The 25,945-nt window shown below is 38.0% G+C and overlaps 1 protein-coding gene across 1 annotated transcript in view; it reads left to right on the forward strand.

Annotated features, from left to right (window-relative positions):
- ARG2 (arginase 2) overlaps positions 1-25,945 on the forward strand; it is an 86,923-nt gene that overhangs the window by 60,151 nt on the left and 827 nt on the right. The window contains exon 7 of the mRNA XM_044074063.1: positions 8,167-8,303. Within this exon, the coding sequence (XP_043929998.1) occupies positions 8,167-8,303 (137 nt within the window). The remainder of the gene's footprint in view (positions 1-8,166; positions 8,304-25,945) is intronic.

Genomic DNA, 25,945 nt, shown 5'->3' on the forward strand with positions numbered 1-25,945 from the left:
TCGGAGAGGAGATTCACATTTGTGTGATAACTAAATTACTCAGCCTTTCAGCTAGGCTAATATTTTAAATGTCAATTACTGTATATTCTACACATAGGTCGCAAGACACAACACGGCCAGCACTGACATAAAAGTTAAATTAGAAGTAGGCTACCATTCCAAGTGTGTCATGTGAACGTAATCAGAGGAAGCTTTTAAAGAAACATAATAGGAAAAAAAAATGAAGTCATGACCCACATCAGTTGACATTTCAAAATGAATTCTAGTCCCACACCATACTGCAAAGCAGGCAAATCATACCATGTAAAGCAAAAATAACAAGATAACATCTAAAAAGACATGTATGTAGATAAAAACAAGAAAGCATTTAAATAGACACCAAATTAACAACAATTTACTTAACACAATGTACAATTCAATGAGTCAAGCCCAAAACCCCAATTTGGTATTGTGTGAGAATTTGATACTAATAACATTTTGACTGAGTAAATATAAGTAGTAAAATTTTATGAAGCCACTTCCCAGTATCTCACCCGCTAAAATGAAACACTACAGGCAAGTCAATGTCTTGCTCAAAGCGATCAATGATTTCTTTGCCGGTATTAAAACCTATTAAAACCATCAAAATCACGTAACACACTCGAGTTATGTACGAATCCGATTGTCTGCCACTGCTTCATTTAGAAAACTCTTTGCTGTAATCATAAGAATAGACAGGGAGCATTCCGACCCAATTTACTCATAAAAGTCCAATAGGACCATCAGGTAACTCCACTCTAAATCCTAAGTTGAGAAGGTAACTGACAACATTCAGTTACTTTCTCAACTTAATTTTCACCAATAGCTTCAAATTAGGGTTGTAAACTTACCTGCACTGCTGGAAGGCACTCGGGGTTAACATGATGGAATTCCTGTCTTCTCATGGCGTGCTCGGTGTTAAGCTCAGAGGTGCCATGAAAAGGCACTCGGGTTAATAAGTTAAGAGAATCGGGTTATAACGCAGATCAAGTAAAATGGTGAAAGAGCGAGAGATGTACAACCTCAGATCTAATAGGAAGGCTGTTGTTAAGGGACAGGAAAAGATGGAGAAAAACAAGAGGAATAAGTTAAAGCTAAACTGTGGAGTGACTTGTAATTGATAGTTATTTAAAGTGTTGAGTGAATAAGCAAATAACTGAAGGTGCCAACTTAAGTATTTAGTGAAAATAAAGGAGGCCACTTTAGGAATATATATATTTTGTTTATGTAGCCTGTGGTAATTGGAAAAATCAAATGCAAAACTACAAGCTACTTAGCTTTGACCTTCTGTTTGAAACTACCAGGTTTACCACTCCACTTCCAGTGAGGTGAACTAGGCTACACTTTTTTGTTTTTTTTCAATTAAACTGGAATTGTAATCTCCAAATTTGTTATAGGTGGAACTGTCTGCAGAAAGTCGACAAATAAGCTTTGATTCACTTTGTCCACCCAAACACTGATGAGACACCCTAACTCACAGATTCAAAGATACTTAAGATCTTCACAGATTAACAGTTTATTAAGAAGCAATAAATCCAAAAAAAGAGTCGAAAAAGAAGTTGAGAAGCTTGATGCACCAAACAGTTTATTAAGAAGCCTAGCCTTACATTCCCATTTTAGTGTTTACATTTTTTGTAGAAATAACCCAGAGATGGCCATTTTCATAGATTACCTTATATTTGTTCTAAATTGTGTATCCCTGGCCCTGCCGTTTTGACTCCAGCATTTCTGTGGAAGATTGTTATACAACAACCAAAAGCAAACATACAGCATCATCTTGAGCTTTCAATAAAACAGTGCAATACTTATCCAGTTTCTCAAACTCAAAAACATCCTTCGGAGGCAATGGTGTACAGATCTCCGGGACTAAAATACTAGTACAAGCCAGTATCTTAATTATCTAACACCTTGTTTACATTTCTTATCACAAATGTCATACATGTGAATTATTTTGCATAATTATACACAAGATGGCCAAAACAAAGCAAACAAGTGAATAAATACAAAATATTCTACCATTTTACAAATGACATCCATCAAAGCCAGTACTGCATTAACACCTGGTGCGTACACCTCTCCACATCATTATAAAGTGATATCTAAACATCATATTCATTAAATTAACCACCTGATGAAAATGCAGAGCCATGCTTTCCATCCAGGCAATTTCAGATTCTATTATCCAATGAAATGGTTTAAGAATTAAAGTTGTATGCTAGACAGGTACTGAGAGTAGCTCTTTTATGACAAATACAGTAACTCTCGTTTGCTAATCTTGGCTTCATGATCCTCACATTCTAGGAGGAAAACGCCATATCAGAATACTGCCAGCTCCATACATTATTGTTCATAGGAGATTACTAGGCTAACTGCTTAAGAACCATTACAAGCCTAGCCAGTACAACTCAATTTTACCTACAGTGTGCCTTGATTATTTTACAGATTGCTCCTGTACATAAGGGACATAGGCGTTACCCCAGGTATGAATTTCCAGTTCCCCATCCATTGATCCAAATTGCATTTGAAGAGGGCTAGGGAAGGGCTCTGTTTAACATGAACAGGAAGCCTGCCCCAAAGAAGGGGTAATCTCTGTAATACATATGTCTCCAGCATGTTTTGTTTGAGTCACTGACTAGGTTTAGATCACCAGATCGGGTGATTCTCATGCTTTTTGTCTTGCAGATGTATAGCAGCTCCATCAGGGCTGTATTTTTGAGTGCCATGTAGGTTAGGAATAGCTCACCCCTTAACAGTCAGCAAAAGACAGTGTAAAGGGATAGGGCTTTTAGTCTGTCTACATAGGACATACTGTTAACACCTTGTATTTTCTTTGTGAGCTGCCTCTAGAATTGAGTGTTCCAGCTATTGTAAGTGCCTAGTCAAGTACATGCCAAATGGTGTATTTTATTATTATTGGACTAATGAGGGCTGGGTGCAGTGGGACTATATTTCCTTGGATCTGGTTGCCATACCTTAACTTATAAGCTGTGCCACATAGAACACCTTATTCACCACTGTGGACATATGACGGTCAAAGTTCAGGCTACTATCTGTCTGCATACTTGCTATTAATGTTGAAATGTACAGGGGTCTTTGGCTTCCCAAAGAATATGACAATGCATTTTTTCACATTTACTTTTAGGCCATAGTGCTGGCACCAAGCATTTGTCCACACAGTGGTGGGGGATTCAGTGAATGCCCCCCAGCTTGCAGTCATTGGCAGTCTTTGTCATCTACAGGCCTTCCACATTAGCCTTGACTTCTGAGGTATATTCTGAAATGGAGTGGTCCCCAGCACTGAGCCCTCTGGCACACCACCAGAAAATGACCTCTTGCTAGATCTGGATTCACACACCTGTCTGTGAGCAAATTGGCTATACATCTGGGGACACAGGGATTTGTGCCTTGTTTTGTGAGTTTATTTAGAATACCTGAGTGTGTGTAGGATTGTGTCAAATGCCTTGGCCAGGTAAAGGTAGGCAGTATGCACTGTTTTACCTTCCTCCATGGCCGTAGTGACTTTTACAAGAATATCCACCAGATTTAGTAAGCGTGGCCTGCCCATAACAAAGCCAAATTGAATTGAGTCCAGCATTAGGAATGTCATTATTTATCAGGTCCATGAGTATTCTTTCTATGGCTTTACTAGTCAAACTTACAGGTCTGTAATTACCTGGATCAGTTGATGGTCCCCATTTGTGTAGAGGGATAACTGTTGCTGTCCAGTTCGGAGACTCTAGTTAAAGTTGCATATGAGCACCTCCACATATGTGGGTCTGTGGCTGGCCCTTTGTGAGTGTGGTGATTAGTGATGTGTGTTGTTAACAACCTGTCTGTTGCATTTTGTGTTTGTATGTGAGAGTCTGGTCGCCAATGTCAGTGTGTAACTACATCTCTCACATACTGTATTTGTCTGTCCATGAATTACGTTGTTGTCCGTGTACATAAAGCAATCATTATTATGTCATAATGCCCATGTCCAGCAAGCTGGATGATGAGATAGCAGAAAAGTGCCTATCCTTGGTTGCAGGTCCTAATGTGTACTTTGCAAGGGATAGGAGTAGAGGATGTTTGTAACCGAACGAGGGATGTGTGCTTAGTAAGATCGATTGGTGAAGAAAAGTGCTTAGCATCATATAAACTTTGTCCTGACTGCATAGTACCTGAGATGGGCACTGCTTTTAATTCCAAAGCTAGCTGGAGTCTTAAAACAGTAAGACTGAGTGAAATTGGGAAATCTAAGTCCAGGATTGCTTTATTTCAGAGTATTCTATTGTAATATGCTTGGCATGTATGTGTTTTTATCTGTGTAATTGGAGCTTTTCTCCTCGGGCCTCCGCTGAAAATGGACATGTATCGAGTCAGACTATCCCAGTCAACAAATGTAAAATAAGTAAATAAATTCCATTCTCTCTGAGGTATGCAATCTCCAAGTTAGTACAAATAAGTAGCATGACTATGGCTGAGGTGCAGGAAAGGGGCTTGTCCCCATGCACAAAAAATGCTTTAATGGATAACAGTAACATTTAGCATTTGCTGTTATCCTTTAATGAGTTTTTTTGTTTGTAATTCTGGGACTTGCAATTACTAGTTTTAGAATTTCAGTAGGAAGCCACTTGCGATACCTCTGCCCATCCACACAATGAAGATACCTTCCTTGGTTACAGTACCATGAGAAGGAAACATGCAGATGAAGTGACTGATTTACATTAGTCTCCCTAGTCACATCAGACATGAAGGCAAATTTGCATTTAGCGAAACCTTGTCTTCATTAAAGACCCGGTAAGAAGGAGTTAAAGCTAAGTTTTATAACTGGGAAAGTCACCCAGCTCAGGTAAATGCCACTAGATGCCTTTTCAGGCGAGAATTCTAACTTTATGAAGGAGCATAAAATAAATATCTCAAGGGGACTGTGATGCTGGCTGGTGACCAAATAATAAACCTTAATTGGAGCTATGTAAGTTGACCAATACGGAAGCTAGAAATAGCAGCTAAATGACCTGTGATGGAGGAATAGCCAAGACTAACGTCAAAGTACTCTAAAGGACAGTGAAGGGTCAGAGAAGTAACTGGAGCCATATCCCTAACAGAAGCCCCACACCCCCTGCTACTTATACATACCAGTTTTGAGATCACACAACAGTGGAGAGAAAAAGGTAAATCTCTACCTCTGCTGTACTGAAATATCCTACATACAAATGCCAGCATTCTTCTTTTGCTGCTATTTACTCTGTATTTTAAACATTCACTCTAAATTATGCACGTTCTGGCACACCATCCCTTGCATATATTTTTCATAATACTGCAGGTGTGTTTTTGGAGATGTTGACTACATGCAAATGACCTCTGGCCACTTGAAATGTTCATTCACAACAATTAAAAATAGAGTCCATGAACACCTTGTGCTGTCCATACAGTTCTTCGAATTTATATTAGCGAATGCATAATACATTCGTTAATATAAACTTTCGAACATTGAGATGTTCAGCCGGATGTAAATTTGAACATCTGTGTTTCGAATTTTCCATCTGTGTGCATTTCAACTAAAGATAATGATATTAAACCACTTTGGAGTATAACCAATGTTCGGTAAAGTTTAGTGAGGGGGTACAGGATGAAGGCCCGAAGCATATGGAAAATAAGTAAATACCTGCTTGACTACTCACGTCCAACAGAAGAATACCGCAGTTACTTAATAAAGCAAAAGAAAAATACATAGATGTCATCTAATTTTGAAGTTCTAAGATAATTTTTGGTGTGTGTAACTTCTCCTAAAGATAAAGGAACAATCTAAGTTGGCCAGTAGCACAAGTACAATTCATATCCCAGTTGTAGTCCAGAAAATGACTACAGATTAAAACTGCAATGAATTAATGACTTTTTAAAAAGCAAATGGTAGACAAGAGTATTAAAGAAAACACTGAAATGGTTGCTCACTCTGAAGGATAAAATACTGTACTCTAGACAGTACTTCGACCATATGACAGATGAGAACAGCTCTTAGCCTGGCATTCAGCACCCTTGTGTGTGTCACCTCTGTAACCCAAACTAATCAGCATATTATGTCAAAGAGATAACTTAGCAGCTACTGATTAGTCTGTCCTAAGCTGCAGAAATGTGAGGTGTTAAGGATGCAGCAGTGATGGAACAGTTGAAGCAAAAACAGTGTGTAACAACTACAAATTGCGTTATTATTATTGTATTTAATTTGTTAGCCAAGTAACAAAGAGATCCTTCCTGGATCATGAGGGTAAGGATAAATGCAGTTCACTACTTTTTTGGGTAGGGGGAGGTGAAAGGAAAGCCCACACAGTCATGGGAAGAACTTGCATTACTAAATCCAGACGACTAAGGTGCATACATATTTGTATAACCAGTGAGATCAAGACCACTCTTTCTCATATTAAATGTAATCATCATTTGCTTGTAAAAATGCCACATTTTCCAAAATGTCCCTATGAAATTAGAAGCATGCAAAACTTCCATTTTAAGCTTGCAATACTTTGAAGCCTGCTATGTTTTTTTAGAATTTTCTCCATGTAAATTTTTTTTGTGTAGCTATTGAGCACCACAATATTTACCCTTCCGCTCTTTGTATATATTTGTGCTTGTCACACTAGGAAATCTGTAAGTCAAAACAGTGTTAATGTGCAGAGTTCAAAACATGCCAATACAGTAAAACACTTCCATTTGATTAAATATATTTTCATAAATATTTCATCATGTGCATTTATAAATGTGTTCTTATTCCAAGTCAGTGTTTACTTATAAGTTGACTTTTTATATCCTTACTGTTGGTCCCCATCACGGCTGAAAAGGGTCTTTTTGCAAGAGCCACCTGCCTGGTTAACAAAGAAATAGGCAGGATTCTATATTTATATTCCTAAAACTCTCAATATTGCAGATCTTAGTGGCAGCCCAACACAAACCACCAACTAAATGCTTAGGTTTATATCTGGACCAGTCACATAACTTCCAAAACCACTAGGAAAAAGACCAATTCTTTTTTTTTTTATTTTATTTTGGGCCTAGAAAATCTCCCTTTCTGTCCAGTCCAACTTGAGCTGCAATAGGCAAAGGAGTCCCGTTTGCTTAACTTGAATATGAGCTCCTATCACAGCCCCAGAACATACTTAAAAAAAAAATCTACTGTACAGTCCATTGAAAACAAAATGTCAATTTATTTCCAATTTCCCACCCCCAGAAGTTCCACTGCTTCACCCTTTTCAAAGCCAGATGGCTCTCAGTCTCCTACAGAGTTAAGCTACAGGAGGGTCTCTACTTTCAAACTTGCTTCAACCAATTTACCTTTTCTTCTGTGACAAACTCCATAATAAAATCACCCTGTACAACTTCTGCAATGTCTTCCAATGATCTTCCTTGCTCTAACCCCCCCCCCCCAAACTCTGGCAGTTCCTCCCTCCTCACCTAAAAGAGATATCCTCTTTCCCACTTTCACAGTACAAGTCAAAAGACACCTCCATCAAAAATCTGACTACGTGCTTTTCCACAGGATACATCACCAACCCCCCCCAACACCCACACACATCACTTCTGATTTGGCCCTCTGTTCTCACTTACTGCTTACCTCACACTTATTATTACATTTAATCCACCATTGTTTTTCTACTCTAGTAATAATTTTTGCTCATTGTTTCAATTGTCTGCGGGACTCTCTGCTTTGTGTGATTACTCCATGTTTGTGAATTAGTACTGTTTTATTTTATTTATGTACATTTTTTTTTTTTTGGTAGTTTCTTATCCCAGGCTATGCCCACAAAGGGACTATTACAATCAGTACTACCCCGGTAAACAAGCTGAAATAAATAACCTTTGACTTTTTGTATGTCTTTGTCATTAGCTGAAATCATGGCTGAAAAGGCTCTTCAGATCAGCTCACCTACCTGTTTTAACTAATAATTAGGCACTGTCCCACGGACCGAACAAAAAGGTACCCCAGTCTCTCTCGCTTTCACTTGTATACCGTTTTAAGACATTTCAAAACTTTTATGAAGCTCACAAAGGGCTAGATTGTGCCAAGAAGTTTGAGTTCTTAATATATTCACAATTGTATTTGACAGAAAATGTCACATGGCAATCTTCAAGTTACTGTGAAAAGTTTACTAGTCCATTTTCTTTATGTTTCAGGAAACAAAGATCGATCCACCTCAGCTTTGACATTGATGCCTTTGACCCCCTTGTAGCTCCAGCAACAGGCACCCCAGCTTCTGGAGGGTTAACATACAGAGAAGGCATTTACGTAACAGAAGAAGCACGCAACACAGGTAACATACTTTAATAATGTATTTGCTTCTTCCTAAGAAGCTGTATCTTAGTGAAAGTAACTGCCCACTGGGGAAAAAAGGATGCAAATCTGCTTAACACAAAACCGTAAGTTCAGTATTGAAGACCACATTTTTAGAATAAAACATTCTCTGCTGTATTTTTTTTCCTCTGGATGAAAACTAAATTTATTAAGCAATTACTTCTAAGGAAAAGGGACATGGGTATATACAGACAGTGCCTATTCCCATAAATGGGCTGAATGCTATTTGTATATTTCACAGACATGGCATTAGCATGATTCATACAGTCTAATAGCCCTATTGCCATGCCTCTGCACAGAGCTGCCAACTACACTTGTATCTGTTCCTACAAATACACACCTCATGTGCAACTCTAAGATGCATCTCTCTCACACACACACATGCAGAGAGGGATAGACAGACATGCACACACACATATCAGGCCCCCTACTCCTCAGCCTGACACCAATATTACACTGGAATCAGCCATTGTAGTGGGAGGTTGGGCAGCACTGGTGACTGATTAAAACTTCTAGCCCGTTGCCATGGCATCAGAACTGGAGTTATTAGCATACTATGTTAAAGAAGGGATCATATATAGCACCTGCTTCCACTGGAAGGGGTGCAGCTGTATCACACTTCTGGAGGTGGGGCACGTACAGCTGTGGGGACTGCACTTGTCTGCACTGTTATAAATCCGGAACATGAATTTGCATCCCTTAGTGCTTTTCTCTTCTCAAAGTGAGTGCCATTCCAGGGAATGGGGATGCACATTTCAGCAGCTATGTTATGCTAAGCAACCCAGCACAGTTCCTTGAAAGTTGGGTGCTGCACTTCTGTATCTTCAGCACATCCTCCACTGTTTCCCCATAAGATGGGAGAGGAGGTGGCCAAAATCTCCCTAGCAGCCTCAGAAGAAAAGTTCTGCAAGAAACATTCAGGTCTCTCTGCATGGCTTCTAGGGTGATCCCTCCCATGTTTAACATGGATCTCATTTCAACTAAGGCATTGAGGGAACCCACGATGGTGGATCCCTTTCCCTGGAGACTGGACAGGATTCTGTACCCCCCCCCCCAAAAAAAAAAAAAAACTGGGATTGTTGAATAAAGATTCCTATAGTGGACTCTTATTACTGACATGGCCCTGAAGAAGGCTCCAACCCAAAGGAGCCCTGCAGTGCATCTCCTACAGAAAAAATTGGGGGACTGGACTGTTTCAAGGAAACAGTGTCTAGCTCCTCAACCTTTCTAGGCACTTTACCAGGCACACATGCTAAGGTTCCAACATAGTAGCCTATATCAGATGTGCAGTGTGTCAGATCTTCTTCCACAACTCTAAGTCAGATACCATTACTCGGATATCTACCACATTTAGCTTGATTAATCTCACAATGTACCTGACCTATAATGTAGAGGATGCAAGTTAAAGGAAACTGGAGGACTGCAATGTGACAGGGAAAATCCTATCTGTTGTTTGAAGTCTGCTGCTCCTCATCTTCCCTCCTTAGGATGCAAAACAGCCCAGAGTAGACATGGTTCTGGTATGTCCAGTAGCAACAAAATCAACAGTAAGAAACTTTTGCAGGTGTGGTAGATTTCATGGCAACAAGCAGGAATTTTCATGTCAATCAAGGATTTTAAATCTTTCAGCCAGGATGGCAGCAGCAATCTCCCTGAAGCCTTGCCTGACTGCTCCACATTGGAAGCATTTTGGTCATCTAACCCACCACCCATCATCTTAGAAGCATGTCACATGAGAGACAGATTCCTAGCAAAATACTCGTGATTCCCTTCCTGTCCCCTCTGAGCCACACTCCCTTCTGCTTCCTGACATCATACCTCATCAGATAAGGAGACACTTACCAAGGTCTCAAACCTCCTCTAAAAATAGTGCCATCAAGGATTCACTAGACTAGACAGCATCCAGATTATTTTTAGTGCTAAAAAATACTAAGGAACTCAGCCCCATATTAGCATGAAGTGGACCAAAAAAAACTCTACATGAGAGCAAAGTTCAGGATTGTCATGTTGCATTTTATTCTTGCTTGCTTGTCAAGGTGTGAATGGATGTTATCGTCGGATCTCTAAGATGCACACTAGCACATAAAGATTGCCAAGAATTCAAGGAAGTTTTATTTGCTTCTGGGTAGGAGCCAGCCATTACAAAGTCCAGGCTCTTCCCTTTAGACTGAGTTCTGCCCCCAATGTATTAATGGCCAGAGTCGCAGAGAATTGAAAGCTGAACAGTATCAAGGTCTTTCTGTACTTGGATGAATGGCTAATTGCTACTCCAACATTAGGATCACCTACTTCTGCAATCCCAGACCTTGAAATTGACCGTAAACCTTGCAAATCTTCAGGCTTACTGAATGTTTGCAGGGCACACTTCTTTGTAAAACCAGTACATACAGTCCTGCCTATTCGACAAGCACTGAATGGGGCATAGCAAGACACTTTTATATCAGCAGCCATCTGCTTCAAAGCATTGTGACTCGTGGCAACCACAGTATTTTTAATTTCCCTTGAAGGGTATCTCATGAGGTCTTTGTGTTCATGTCTTGAGATCTATCACTATCCCAATTTTTTTCATCAGAGCTTTCAAAATTCTTCCTTGGTTTCTCTAAAGATTTCAAAAGGCCTTTCTTAAATGAGTCTTTCTTATGAGGTCTCAATTTAGGGAGCCTATTCTAGTAAAGGAAATGATTCCACCACGGGACTTTTTTTTTTTTTGCTCTAGAGAAGCTTACTCTGTGCCTGTCTCTGCCAGCATCCAAAGCATAGTTGGAATTTCTTTACTCGAATGACATTTTCTTGGTAGCCATTATTTTGGCAAGATGGACTTCTGAGCTGCAAGCACTGTATGTTGATCCTTCGTACTTGTTCGTCCACAAGGAATGATGGTCTGTGAATTAATTAATTCTTTGCACCCAGAATAGCCACAGAGACCGATCTTAACAAGTCTTTTCATCTTCTAGTATTTTTCAACTGCTCTAATATGGGAGAGTAATTACTGCACTGTATGAATGTGCACAGGCAGTTATACTTTTATTTCAACAAGATGATAGACTGTACCAAGTAAATAGCTGGCGGTTTGATGAGGAAAGAGAGGCTTAACTGGGCATGGTTTTTTTTGGGGGGAGGGGGTGTAATGAGTTAGCAGATTTAAAAAATTCTCTATATAATATTTTGTCAGAAGTGTTGGGAGAGCAACTGGTTGGTTGTAACTACAAAAAATAAATAAATAATTTTGAGTTTGCATATGGGATCTGAATTGCCCAAATATAACATGTTTAATGTTGCTATTGGCTGAAAAATGCTAGAAAACAAAATCTATCTAACTGATGTACTGAATATTGTAAAGGAGATAAAATAACTGGAAGGGAAGGCAGAAGCTGGGCAATTTGTGTTATGTAGTGAATGAATACTGTTAAAATGTATACTGCATAAAATAACACATTTTAAGGTTTGTTTTCTTCTCTAATACATTATTATGTATCTATCTCATAAAAAGTCACATTTAATAAAGATAATGGTCACTTTTTTAAATGTCATGCTTAATAAAGATGAAACACTCTAGATCTTTCATATGTTCCTACCAAACTGGATATAAAAGTTCCAGTGTCCACTTTGTCTAGATGGCTTACTGACTGCAATACATTTTGTGATAAGTATACCAAAACATTAACTCTGGAACAAGACCTCATTCTGTGAGGGCAATGGTTACCGTGTAGACACTTTTTTTCTTCTTCTGTTGGCATATAAACAGCTGCTATTTGAACCCTTGGTGCTAGTTCATAAGGCAGTACAAAGCTGGATATGGTGTCCAGGCATACTTCTCAACTTCTTAATGCAATAAGTTTGGACAAGCAAAAATAGGGATGAATTTTAAATACTGCTCTTATAAACTTGGAAAGTTGATAGAATAGTAGGTTTTGCATTAACATGCATTTTCTGAATATGAAGTCGAAACTCAAATGCCTGCCACTATTTAGAGACTTCAGTTGTTAATTATTTGCCAGAAAACTGCAAATTTTATGAGGAACAGTCTAAAAATATAAGGCAAAATTCTGACATTCTGTGAAAATCATGTCTGGGTGATGGACTTCCTTTGCAGCTACAATTACTCAGGATATACTTGATGGAGGTCACCCAGGTAGGTATGCTGGGGCCTCTGTCCTAGTGGATGAAAGATGAATCACACCATTGTCCTTCATATGAGGTCACACTTGCTTGAGTTGGTGACTGCAGAGGTAGATCTAAAACGGCCAATGGCACCTACTGAAATGGGTAGGGTTCCTTTATTTGCATACAAAAATAACCTTATTTACAAAATATTTTCAAGTATACAAATATATATATATATATATATATATATATATATATATATATATATATATATATATATAAACCTGTTTACACAGTCATACCTCCAGTCCTTTTTTCCATAACCACCATCTGATTTTACTTAATATTGTTGCTGAAATCAATTTACCATTAAACATAACTTAATTTATTCTTTCATTCCATATAACACATACAAGATAAAATAAGATTTATCCTTAACATATTCTTTACTTCTCATATCCATGTTTACTTTATCCACTTCTTTTATATCCTCAAACAATCTTCTTTACATAGTTTTCCCCATAACTTTTTTTTTTTTTACTCTTACATTTCAAAAACACGTTATATAGTTTATTCTTCTTGACAATGTAAACATATTCTATCACTTTTTGTCTTATATTTCCTTTTACTGGCAATTTATCGACTACCATTCTCCACAAAAAATCTTGATATTCTGCGTTCTGGTCACACCATTTGCTTCTTATTTTATAGTTTTAGTTTTTATCTATTAAATTTTCCCATGGTTGTTTTATATTTACATTTTTATACCACACCTTTCTTTTACTATATCATCAATTTTTATTTTCCACAAAAATATTTTAATTCGCAATATTTTATTTCCTAGTTTATACACTCTCACTTTTACTCCTTTTTACCATACCCCAACATTTATCATACTTACATTTATATAATTTTACTACTAATCTGGAATACCTTTTATTTATGCATTTTAACATTTTGTCACTGGGTTAATTAACCCTAAACCACCACCTTCTTTATATACAGACAAAACTCCTCTTTTTACTGGGTTTAATCTACAACCCCATATAAATGAAAAAATTATTAAATACACTTGCGAAGTATGCTATTTTTCCTATCAGTACTGAACTTATCAACCAAGCCTTTTTGTAAATGATAATTTATATGTTCTCCAAAAAAAAAAAAAAAAAAGACAGGTTTGTTTTATTTCTTCTATTGTTTATCCCACTGAATTCTACTTGCATCTTTATTCCCAAATTTTAAACCCAACACAGAAATTTCACTCATTGTAAAATATATACCCCCCCCCATCTTTACTACATCATCTAAACCTTCACTTTTCTCTTTAAAGCCATCTCTATTCATTCCTAGACAGTCATTTGTGCAAATTAGTTTTTATCAAATTTTTTTGCAATATAATGTCATCTGCATATAGGTTCATAGGTTTATACTAGGCTATCTGCCCTAAGGCATTTATAAGCCTAGCCCAAAGTTTTGTGGCTTACGCCACCCCTTATGTTAAAAAATACTGTGCCCATTAGTTTGTTGTGCCTCTGTCCAGCAGTGACACAGAGATGATTCCCGGGTTAAACCTACGATCTCCCATCCACCGGTCAAGATTTCTCTTGAACAGAGCCAGCGAGGTGCTCTGCCTCACATGGACTGGGATTTTATTCCACAGCATAGGGAGTCTCTGGGTGACAAATCTATCCCTCCAGCATGTCCTATTTATATCCGTGCTAAGGTTTAAGTCGCTTGCTCTAGTGGATCTGGTGGATTTGGATTTTTGAGGTGGAGCATGTCCATTAATTCCGGGTTGGACATGGCCTTGTACGTCAGGCACAGGTCACCTCTGAGCAGACGGTATGCGACTGAATAGAGCTGGAGTTTCTTCAGTCTGGCAGCATATGACAGATTTTGGAGTCCCTTTATCCTTTTGGTGAGGAACTTTTGGGGTCTCTCCAATTGCTGCAGGTGTCGGGTGAGATACATCCCGAATGGGGCATTGTACTCGATCATTGGTCTGATAAGTGAAGAGTACAGGGGAACAATGACCTCACTTGATCTGGATGTGAATCCCTTCATGATCAGGTGGGCAATGTAGAAGGTCTTTCTAACCACTTTAGCAATGTGAGTGTCAAAAGAAAGGCCACTGTCAACCTGGGTCCCCAGGTCCCTGATAACCTCTTCTGTGCTTAGTGGATTGCCACCTATATGGTAGCTTGGGGTTACCTTGTTTTCCCGAAGGGTATGACTATACATTTTTTGGCATTTAACTTCAGGCCATGGCTCTGGCACCAGCTATCAGTTTCCGTGAGACCCCTCTGAAGGATATCTGTGTCCGATGTACTTTCCACTATGGCACCCAGTTTGCAGTCATCTGCAAACTTTGTCAGATATAGTCCTCCTATGTTTGCCTGTACTTCTGAGAAGTAGATGCCGAACAGGGGGCCAAGGACTGAGCCCTGTGGGACACCACTTGTGACCGGCTTGGAGTCTGACATGGCGCCAGCAACTCTAACCCTGTGGGTTCTGTCCTTTAGCCAGTTTGCAACCCATCTTGTGACATATGGGTTTACATTTAAGCTGGTAAGTTTCTCTATAATACCCGAGTGGGGTATTGTGTCGAAAGCTTTTGCAAGGTCAAGGTAGGCTGTATGGACTGCCTTTCCCTCATCGATGGCCTTGGTGACGGTTTCGAAGAAGTCGACCAAGTTGAAAAGGCATGATCTGCCCTTGACAAAGCCAAACTGGGTCGGGTCCAATGGGTCCAATGTCTGCAAGTCCCCTATGTCTTTGTTTATGAGTTTCATTATGATCCTCTCCATAGCTTTGCAGACCAGGCTTGTTAAGCTTATGGGGCGGTAATTACCAGGGTCCGTAGAGGCACCGCCTTTGTGGAGTGGGACCACAGTTGCTGTACGCCACTCCTTGGGCACGTATCCTGTGGTAAGGCTAAGATTAAACAGCTGCCTTATGTGCGGGTTAAGTTCCTCGTTGAGTTCGTGTAGCACACAGCCGGGGACACCATCCGGTCCCACTGATGCTGTGTTTTTAGCTTTAGAGAGAGCAGCTTTCACCTGCGCATTTGAAATGTCTGGGAGGCTACACTCCACCGAGATAGTTCTCTCTCCTTTTGGGGGGGAGAGGGGGTGAAGTTTGCACTGAACCTGTCTGCCAGTATGTTGGCAATGTCTGTGGGTTCAGTGATTTTTGTATAATTTTGGACTAATTCTGAGCATATCTGGGAGTTTCCACCCAGGTTTCTAACATAGCTGAAGAAGGCCTTATGATTGTCTTTTGAATCTATGGCAATTTTTCTCTCAAAGTTGGCCTTGGATGACTTTATGAGTGCTCGTATTTTTTTACTAATAATGATCAAGGGTGTCTTCTCTTTTATGGATTTTGCTCTATCATGTAACAGCTTTCTCCTCTTATTGTAAAGTTTGTTTATGGCTGGGGTCCACCAGACTGGACGTTTGCCCTTGGTGGAAAGAGTCTTGGTTTTATTAGGGATTCCAAGAACAAGAAAGGTGGGACACTGCTGGAGTTTCTGTATCCTTTATTAAAAATACACAAAGTAGCCAAAGATAAGCACTTTCGGGTAGAAACCCTTCATCAGATAACATACAAACATTCCAGCAATTTAAACTAATAACCAACCAATAGGGATCAGTAAATAACCCGCCTTTTCTGTAAGGCTGGCTTTAAAGGTACATACTCATTTAGCCCAGGACTTCTGTGGGCCATTAATTCCAATATCCATTTGGATTCTAAAGATTCTGTGAGGAGCTTAATGTCACCTCCCCTATTATTCATTGTGACATTGACCACAGCTCTAAATCTAAAGTTGTACGTAGGGTTTATCTCAATATGCCTATAAAGGGCATTGTGTGTATCTTTATTCCTGATTGATGACAAATGTTGAAGTACCCTTACCTTAAACATACAGTTAGTTTTTCCCACATAAAATCCAGGGCATTGTGTGCACTCTGCCAAGTACACCAAATTGTATGTCCTACATGTAGCCTTAGCCTTGAAGTTAAAAATATTGCCACTGACTGGGTGTATGAAAGTGTTGTCCTTGTTGATAAAAGGACATGTTTTGCAATAGCCACATGGAACACTACCTACTCTTTCCTTAAAGGAATTTAGATTGGTGAAAGATTTCCCTTTGCATAGTATGTCTTAAATTCTTGTTCCTCCTATATCCAAACTTGGGATGGACGCCTACTATGCTTCTCAACTTACTATCACCCCTCAGGATATTCCAATTCCTGTTAATTATGTCCCTTATATCCCCAATATTGCTGCTATAAGTGAAGAATAATTTTGGTTCCTCCGGCATATAACTTGCAGGAGGGGATGTTTTTACTTCCCCTATCTTACACCTAAGCCATGGCTTAAACTTGTTCTCCATCTTTTGATAATTGGTGTCCACTACCTTATTAATTAATTTTCCTTTATACCCCCTTTCAAGGAAACAACCCTTCAGGGCATCCACTTCTCTCTCATATTGTGTATCATCCAGGCATAATCTGGATATTCTGCCAACCTGTCCCTGGATAATATTGGGAAACATGAAATGAGGATGCATACTATCAAAACACAACATGGTGTTCTTCCAACATTCCTTCCTGTATAGACAAGAGGAGAAACCTGTCTTATTCTGTGAAATACATATGTCCAGAAAATCTATCTGTGTATCTGAATATTTCTTTGTAAATCTAAGAAAAGAGGTGGTAGAATGCAAGTATGCCACAAAATCCTCCAGTAGTGTTAAACCTCCTTTCCAAAGGAAGAAAACGTCATCTACAAAACGTGTGTACATATGGATGTATTGCATCCATTCATGATTGTTAAATATAACATCCCTTTCCCAATACCAGAGGACCAGATTGGCATATGTATTAGCACAGGGGGTGCCCATAGCTACCCCCTGTGCTTGTCTGTATGTCTGTTGGACTCCTATAAACACATTATTCTCCAAGACTATAGTTAATAGTGTCTTAACTAAAACTATTTTCTCTTCATCTACGTCCAAGTCTTTCAAGACCATACCTATGGCATGGACACCATATTCATTGCTAATCACAGTGAAAAGACTATGGACATCTAATGTCACCATCAAAAAATTGCCCTGTACCTTATCGCAGTTTACCTCCCCTACTTTTTGCAGAAAGTCACCTGTGTCCTTGAGTATAGTAGTCACCCTATCTACATAGGGACGAAGTGTATACTCAAGCCAAATGGAAATGTTTTCTGTGACCCATCCCCTACCTGAAACAATGGGTCGGAGGGGAGGGTCAGTAAGAGATTTATGAATCTTAGGTAGAGCCTTAAAAATGGGAGTAACCACCTTTTCTATCCATAAGAACTTAAGCAAGTCATCACTTATTTTCATTTCAAAATTTAACTGTTTCAAACAGTTGTGTACCTTGTCTACCAACAACTTAACACCAATCGGATTAATCTGTATATATACTTGATTGTCTGATAGTAGTTCTTGCATTTTCCTTACATATACAGTGGTGTCTAACACTACCACAGCACCCCCTTTATCAGCCATTTTTATGACAAGATTTTTATTATCACTCAGTTCAAATAAGGCTTTTTTCTGATTCTGTGTTAGATTGTAAAACTCATGAAAATCCCTTTTTTTGCTCTTTAACGCTAAATTCCTACAAAAAAGCATTACATCTAACATAACCTCATTAAAAATACTGGCCCTACCTAGACTGACTTTTAACAGTAATAATGGTATTGTTTTTAATTTATCTTCATATGTTCTGACCAAAGATGAGTTATATGTACTCAACAAAGGCTTGACTTTTGTGCCCGGTAGGGCCAGTATTTTCAATGAGGTTATGTTAGATGTAATGCTTTTTTGTAGGAATTTAGCGTTAAAGAGCACTTTTGGGACAAATAATGAAAACAGAACTGTGTTAAAACAACCCAGCAGTTACATACCACCCTTTTCTCCAGCATTAAATTTGTTTATTAGTAGCTGTGAACATGAATTGCAGGAGTATTTTCAAAAAAGGGATTTTCATGAGTTTCACAATCTAACACAGAGGTTCACAAGTAATAACAGTGCAGTAAATGACCCCACACAAGAGTGCTAGACCAAAGACAGAAAATATGCAATTTTTGGAAAAAAACGATTTTAAAATTAAGTGCAAACAGGAAATTCAGTAAACAGCTTTTGGTTGTGCTCTAAATACAGCTACTAATGCAGAAATCAAGTTTAACAAGCCAGAAAATGCTCAAACTAGGCAACTATGCAGAAAAACTTATCAAATAAATAGAGGAAAAATACTTAAAATCTCAAAAGTGGCTCCTTTCTTCTCTCAGCGTTTTCTCCTCTTGGTGGGTGCTTCACCAACAGCCAACAAGCCTGAAAAGACTTTTCTCTGTGTTAACTTTTCTCTATGTTAACAGAATTGTAATTCTTAACCCTTCAGGTGTTATATACCCCGCCTCATTCATTTTTTTAATTTACTTCACAAACTATCACATTCTTAACTAATGCAAAGAGTTTACAACTCATTAGACATCCCTGTCTTACACCAGTCTTCACATGTACCTCTTGGCTTAACCATCCATTTACAAGTACTTTTACTTTATTATTATTACTATACGTTGACATACATAATATTTTAACTTTCTCACTTACATTATATTTCATTATTACCTATAATATTTCATGTCCGATTTCATCAAATGCCTTAAGGTCCCTATCATGATTTTCGCTTCTTCTCTTTTTATAATATCATCCACAATTACTCTAACTAGCATTAATAATTTTGACAACTCTTCCCCTTATATTACATATGCTTGCTATCGTGCATAATATTTTCTATTTTAGTTCCAAATCTCTTTTGTATTATTTTCATAAAGATCTTACAATCATTAGTATTCAGTATCAGTTTCTATTTTTTTAATTGTCTTCCTTCTTCCATATGAATTTAAGTATTCCACAACATAATTCTTTATATATAAAATCTTCATTTAACCATTCATTTAAAATCTTCATTTTATTTATTTATTTTTTTGCCAGTCCTTTAAATTTGTATACATTTCATACAAAATTCCACCTGGTCCTGCAGCCAAATCTATATTTACTTGTCCTAATACTTTATCAAGCTCATTTGAAGAAATCTCTTTTTATCTTTTTTTCTGTTAACTTTTTTACTACCTTCTTTTTTCTTTAAACATTTCTTGTACATATTGTAATGCACTATTCACAATCTTTTCCTGGGTTCTGTTTCTTCTTTTAAATAGTTTATTTCTCTCATTGTACTACCATTTTCTTTTGCTAATCTGCATAAGTAACTCAAAACTTCTCTTTTCCCTTGAAAAATATATATTTGCTTATAGAACAGTTCCTGTAGTTTTCTTGATTTTCTTTTATAAAATTATTTTTTTGTCAAAGTAGTATTATTCTGTTCTAAATCTTCCAGTGCATCGTTATAAGTTCTTTTATAGTTTTCTTTCTCTACTTTTCTCGCATCATATTGCCATTGTAAAAAAAATATTTTTTTATATTTTTTCTTAAATATCATCTACCATTCAGACAGAATTTTATAAAATGTTCTCATAGTAATATGATCCTTCTGTAAATGTATTACTAATCTTTCCTTCTTCATTCCATGCTTGCTCATTTATCCTTTATTCGTTTGTCTATTTTTATATATTCATTGTTTTCCTTTAGCTGTAGCCATACTGCAAGATGATCAGAAAATACTATTTCACCTACCTCCCCTTCTCGTATAACTAAACCTTCTGATAGTATAAAATATATTTCAGTTCTATACATGCCCCCCCCCCCTTTTGTAAGGCCATGAATTTTTCTCCTAAAGTTTTAACTCAACACATCTTATACTTATAGGTTCATAGGTTGGTACTAGGCTATCGGCCCTAGGGCCTATACAAGCCTAGCCATAACAATTCCCTGGATACCTCTAACATTTTTCCTGTATTATTTTCTTTCTTTTTACACTTGCCTCTTAAATCACAGTTAAAGTCTTCTGTTATTGTAATAGTCATATTTATCACTACATAGTCTAAAATCCGATGAAACAAGTTTTCCCTTTCCTTACCGTTAGTAGTATAAGCGTCATGCTTGGTTTATGTAGATTTTTTTTTCTATTTTTGATAAAATATTACAATCCCAGCCAGCAGTCCGTAAGCCTCTTTAGTCAAACTTTTGCATTGTCCAGTAATTTTTTTACATAAAGCTTTCAAATGTCCTTTCAAAGTAGTTATTTCTACCAATCTTTGAAATTGTACATGAATTTTCTTTTCTTTTTTTCCCCAAGTTAAAAGCTTTTACCACACAAAGATTCCATAGGTTACAATCTTTCTTTTTTCATATTCTCCAAGAACATTTTCCATTAAAAAAAAAATACGTTACAAAATGTCTCTGTTAACAAGTATAAATGTTCTTACCACATGTGCTTTTACTCCCAAAGGAGCTATTAATTTGTCACACACTTCATACCTATCCATTTCTTTGTCTTCTATGCTTTGAATCCGTACCACTTACTTCTGTTTTTCATTTTCTTCTGCCTTCTTTTCTTTTTGCCTTATTTTACTTTCTCTGCATAGGTTTTCTTTTCCATCTCACCACAATTCAAGTTTGAATCTGCATCATCCTCTTGTATTTTCTTCATAATGTCCCCCCAGGAAATAACTCTTGTTATTTTCTGGCTCACTCAGCACCATTTCTTTAGGTAAATCATCCAACAACCCTCCTGACTGCAGGGCTGTAATTACACATCCATCATTTGTTGACTTATCTCGACCAAACAGGTTTCTTTGAAACATTTCCTCAGAATCCTCCAATATTTGCTTTCTTCTTGATTTTTTTCTACCACTGCATCATCTCCTTCTCTCTCCATCTGCCTCCCTGTTTCTCCGGGCCACCTCTGCACTTGGAGCGAAAACAGGAATTGCTCCTCCATAATGGGTCCCACTCACAATAATGAGGTAAGGGAAGTTTCCCATTGCACTGGCCAAATTTATAAGTACAAATACCACATAAGGTCTCCTCTGAAAAGAAGGCAGTAGCCTAATGCTACTAACCTGATTGATAGATAGAAAGACCGATGTTAGTTCTGAAAGGTAGTTCCTTACCATAATAATAGGCTTGCATGGTTGTGGTTCACCCATCTTAACGTTTCCACCCTGTTGTTCCTAAGCAGACTGAAAGCTGGCATTTCAGCCCTATTGGTGGTGGAGGAGGATGAACCACAACTATGCAGATCTGTCATAATGTTAAGCATATAACTTTTGATTACTTGACAGTAGTCTAGTTCTATACAATACTTTTACAGTAATGTTACTTGTTTTTACCATGTATATTGTTTCCAAGTCTGCCTGTTTGACATAGGACAACAAAGCTCTAAACATGACCCACACTGAGTTTAATTAGCAAATGGGGCACTGGAGAAGCCAGACAAAGGGGAAGGGGTAACCAGCTTTGTTGCTTTTCCCATAGTAGGGGTAGGTGGGCTGGGTTTCTGCCTACAGTTATGCATATGAAGTGGAGGACTGGTAGGTGAATAGAGTGGTCACTAACTAATACACGTTCAGTAGCAGAAGAGCTGGTGCTGACTTATTCCACCATTTACAGTGTCTTTACATGTTCTGCCTCTATTTAGGAGGCCACTCCCGTTTCATAATGAAATCTCTGCCATGCATATTATGTCTTCTTGACAACTCTCATGTCAGAGGGTGGCAAACTTAGTTGAAGGTATTACTAAGTATACTTTCTCCCTAAACAGGGGGGGGGGCCTGTCTGTCAGAAAAGCTATGGCAGGATCTCACTGCTCCCAAAAAGAAGGCAATGACTGGCTTTATAAGGTCATAGATCTAGATAAACAAGCAGTGGAGTTAGGGGACCAAAACACCACCAAAGATATATTAAGCTTTTTTGCTTCTGAATTTGTTTTACTCTGCAGGTGGACTGGTACTATTCAAAACTGATAATGCTACTTAAATTGTCTCTGTGTATGTTCATATTACGTCTTTGACGGCCAGAGTAAATACCAGAGTACGTTAAAATTAAAAAAAAGAACAATGAGAAGCTGTTCTCGAGATCCTTGTGGCATTTTCCTTCAAGCAGTAAGAATTCTTCAGTTTGCTGGGAGGAGAAATAGATAAATATGAGAGTTTATATTTTATGATCATGACCTTCTTGATGTGAATCTATACCGTCTTGCAGATATTCCAAAGTTATTCCCTTCGGCAGCAGTTCCATGACTTTATATACGTCAGTTTTTTTTCCCAGTCTCTGAAACTTCAGTCTTCTACTTCTCAAGAATAGTACCAGTTCTCAAAGCACTGTAGGATAAATCTCAATCTAAATCTAGTAGCCCATTCTTAATTACTGGAGTGCCTTTGCTACCATTTCTTCTGTACAAGGATTTGGGATCAACCCTCTTATCAGATATACCTATGGAATATGTTTTGATAAAATCTTTCTCATACTTCATTAATATGTACCAGACGTATTCAGTTAGCCACCATCTTTTTCTTCTTAGAGCTATCTATTTTTATCGCATTCCATTTTATCCTTTTTGTCTTGTTTGTTTCCTTTATACATTTAATCCCTCTTTGCTGAGAGGGCAAGCTCTTACTTATACTGGCAGTTTGCTTTGGTCACTCACTAATCTTTCCTGATGGCAGTTTCCAGTGAAGTGTGAATACAGTACCTACATTAATTTAAGAAGCCTTGATTGCTATTGCGGTTTCTTTAATGTCTATGCTGCATTCCTGCTTGTAATTACTAACTGATCATGTTAGCAAGGTAACACAAAACTTGGTTCAACTACAGTTTACAGTGGAGTGCATTATTGCTTTGGAAGATTTTTTTTCTAGCTTCACCTTAGGGTTGGAGGGCACCAACCATGGGAACTGCTCAAGGTACCAGTAGACCTAGCTACCGGTCTTGACCATGGTGCTGTCATCTGAAGCAGCCCACAAGACTTCAGTAGAAGAACTTAATTTAAATCACCCTCAGGTTTGTTGAAGAGAGAACATTTTTAAGTAAAAAAAAAAAAAAAAAAATACAAAATAGAAGTGGTTGAATTTCCCCTTAAGAAAAAACAAAACAAATTCTCTTTGGTCTACTATAAAAGGGACGTTTGAGTGCAACTGTTTTGTATGTTATTATTATGACATCAAACGATGCATCTCGAGAACTGGACTTCATTTCACCAATTTAAAAAAAAAATGCACAGACAAGGAAGTAATTCACATTCATCTACAACCTTCTAGGAAAAATTTGACAATTTCACATTTTTACAATCTCTGAGTTACTTAGAGTACTGTAACTCTGAAGACCAGTGAACTTCAAATTTCTGTGTTCATACCTTCTAGCTAATGGTGGTGTTATAACAAATTAATGTGTTGAGTTATGGCTGCTTACAGCTGTCTAACCACTGTACTTTCTATACTGAAATATAGTTGACCGTACAGTGAACTCAAAATATCTGGCGAAAACCATGCCCCCCCCCCCCCAAAAAGTGCCGACACCTAAAGACATTCTTTGATCCAGCTATATCTGAGATAGTATTGTTTGAAGGTGGGTCAGGCAAGAAAACTTTTCAGGAAGTTATGAACCTGCCCAGCCTTACAAGGCAGCTGACCTTGCATTACAACTCGGGCCCTTGTCTGGCCTGTAACCCCTAGTCATCTGCCACCACCAAGTAGAAGACAGAATTTATATTTTAAAGATTTTTTTCAAAACCATTCACCAGGCATGCAGGATTTCTCCGGCTGCACTTATGTCTCCCAAAACATGCCGATCGATTAACTATACTATAACACATATGTCATATTTGTCTTTAATTTTGTGGCCTAGTTAGTAAAGGGTCTCAGAAGGACACCTTCACTTACCTGGTTAACAAACAGATTAATCAAAAAAGTGCTGCTTTACCATGCTGAAGTTTTTGACTTGATAGACAAGCTAAGGCCACCACTGAGACAACTGGCTAGCAAATTATTCATGGAGAATCTTAGAGGCTATGCTCTTGTATCTGCAGCAAATGGACCATCTGAAATTATGTAACAGCTGTAAGTGTGCTATGAAGCAAAACAGTTGTGAGAGCTATAGCCAGTAGCCAACTGTACCTCTGCATAGAATAAATATAGACTTTCCTGGTATTCACAAACTCTGAGACACTGTTTTCCATAGGAACAGATACCCTTTGAGGTACTATGACCTGAGGGTAAAAATAGTTAGTAGAGGATGTAAAGAACAGGTTGTGCTTCAAACTCCCTCAGTGAGGTGCCACAATAATCCCTAAACACAGCTGAATTCCACAAACTTACTAGGGTGAGGACATTCTCATAAAAAAATCCAAGTAAAATGACTTAAGCAGCCTTTAATAACTCAACTAGAATATGAAGCTAATTTTTAGAACTCATGCTGTCCCAAAAGCATCAGTGTAACATTGTACTTTAAAGGTGCTAAAGTAGCAACTCAAATTTCCCCCCATTGTGGGAAGAGGAAGTTAAATCCTCAGATACATGCCCTCGGGATTTCAAGACCATTCAGTGTGAGTCTTAAAAGTGCAATATTGGAACATAACAGTGAATTGACCGTCACACCTAAGAAATTTTAACTTGGAGGGACAAGCCTTCTTCCAACCCCCACCCCAATGACTTATACTAACTTCATGACTGCTACACTTCACAGAAGAGAGAACACTGTATGATACAGCAATCTGAAAGTTGAAGTACATTTCCCTGTAATCACACCTTAATTCTTACTGATTCAAGGATTACAGTTATAGTCTCGAACATACAAAGAGAACCCCATGTCAGCAGATGAACTGTGGGGTCTTAGTACTGCATGCCAACAGGTTCTACATAAAACCTCTAAATCTATGATGAGAAACAAAACGAACAAAAGGAAGCAGCCCTGCAAGCTCTAGTCTTCCCCTCTCAGACCGGAGGTTTCTAACTTACATAAGAGACATCTGTGCGAGGGTGTGTAGAAACGGTGCACATTCAGGGTCTTGAATGTTAAAAGAATGGATAACTTTCAGGGGAGGGATATAAACTTGTATTAATGTAAAAAAAGGCACTCCCATCATATAAGCAGCAGTCCCCAGTTGAAAAAATACCTTGTCAGATATGCAGTAATACAAATCTCAACACTACTGCAAAGGCATAGATCCATACCTAGCAACAGATGCTTACTGATATTGTCAGTACTGTTTATACGACAGTGATGAATGCTTGAGTCATAATTTTTATTCAGCTACTAAGATGGTCAAGTTATCTACTCAAATAGCGCATAGTCTTATTTTTTTTTTTTGTCAGTGCACCTTTAAGCCTCTCTCTCTGAATTACAAATATTAAGTCTTAACTAGTGTAATTCCTCTAAGATGTAACATAATTCAGTTTTATTCTCTTGCTATTAACACATAAATACATATAATCCTTTTAAATTTGTGTCTAGAACTGCAATTAAATGCACATATAAATCTTAGTAACGTGCAGCAA

This window comes from Protopterus annectens, chromosome 6.part0, assembly GCF_019279795.1.
Source record: "Protopterus annectens isolate FY-2018-M chromosome 6.part0, PAN1.0, whole genome shotgun sequence".
Lineage (NCBI taxonomy): Eukaryota > Metazoa > Chordata > Ceratodontiformes > Protopteridae > Protopterus > Protopterus annectens.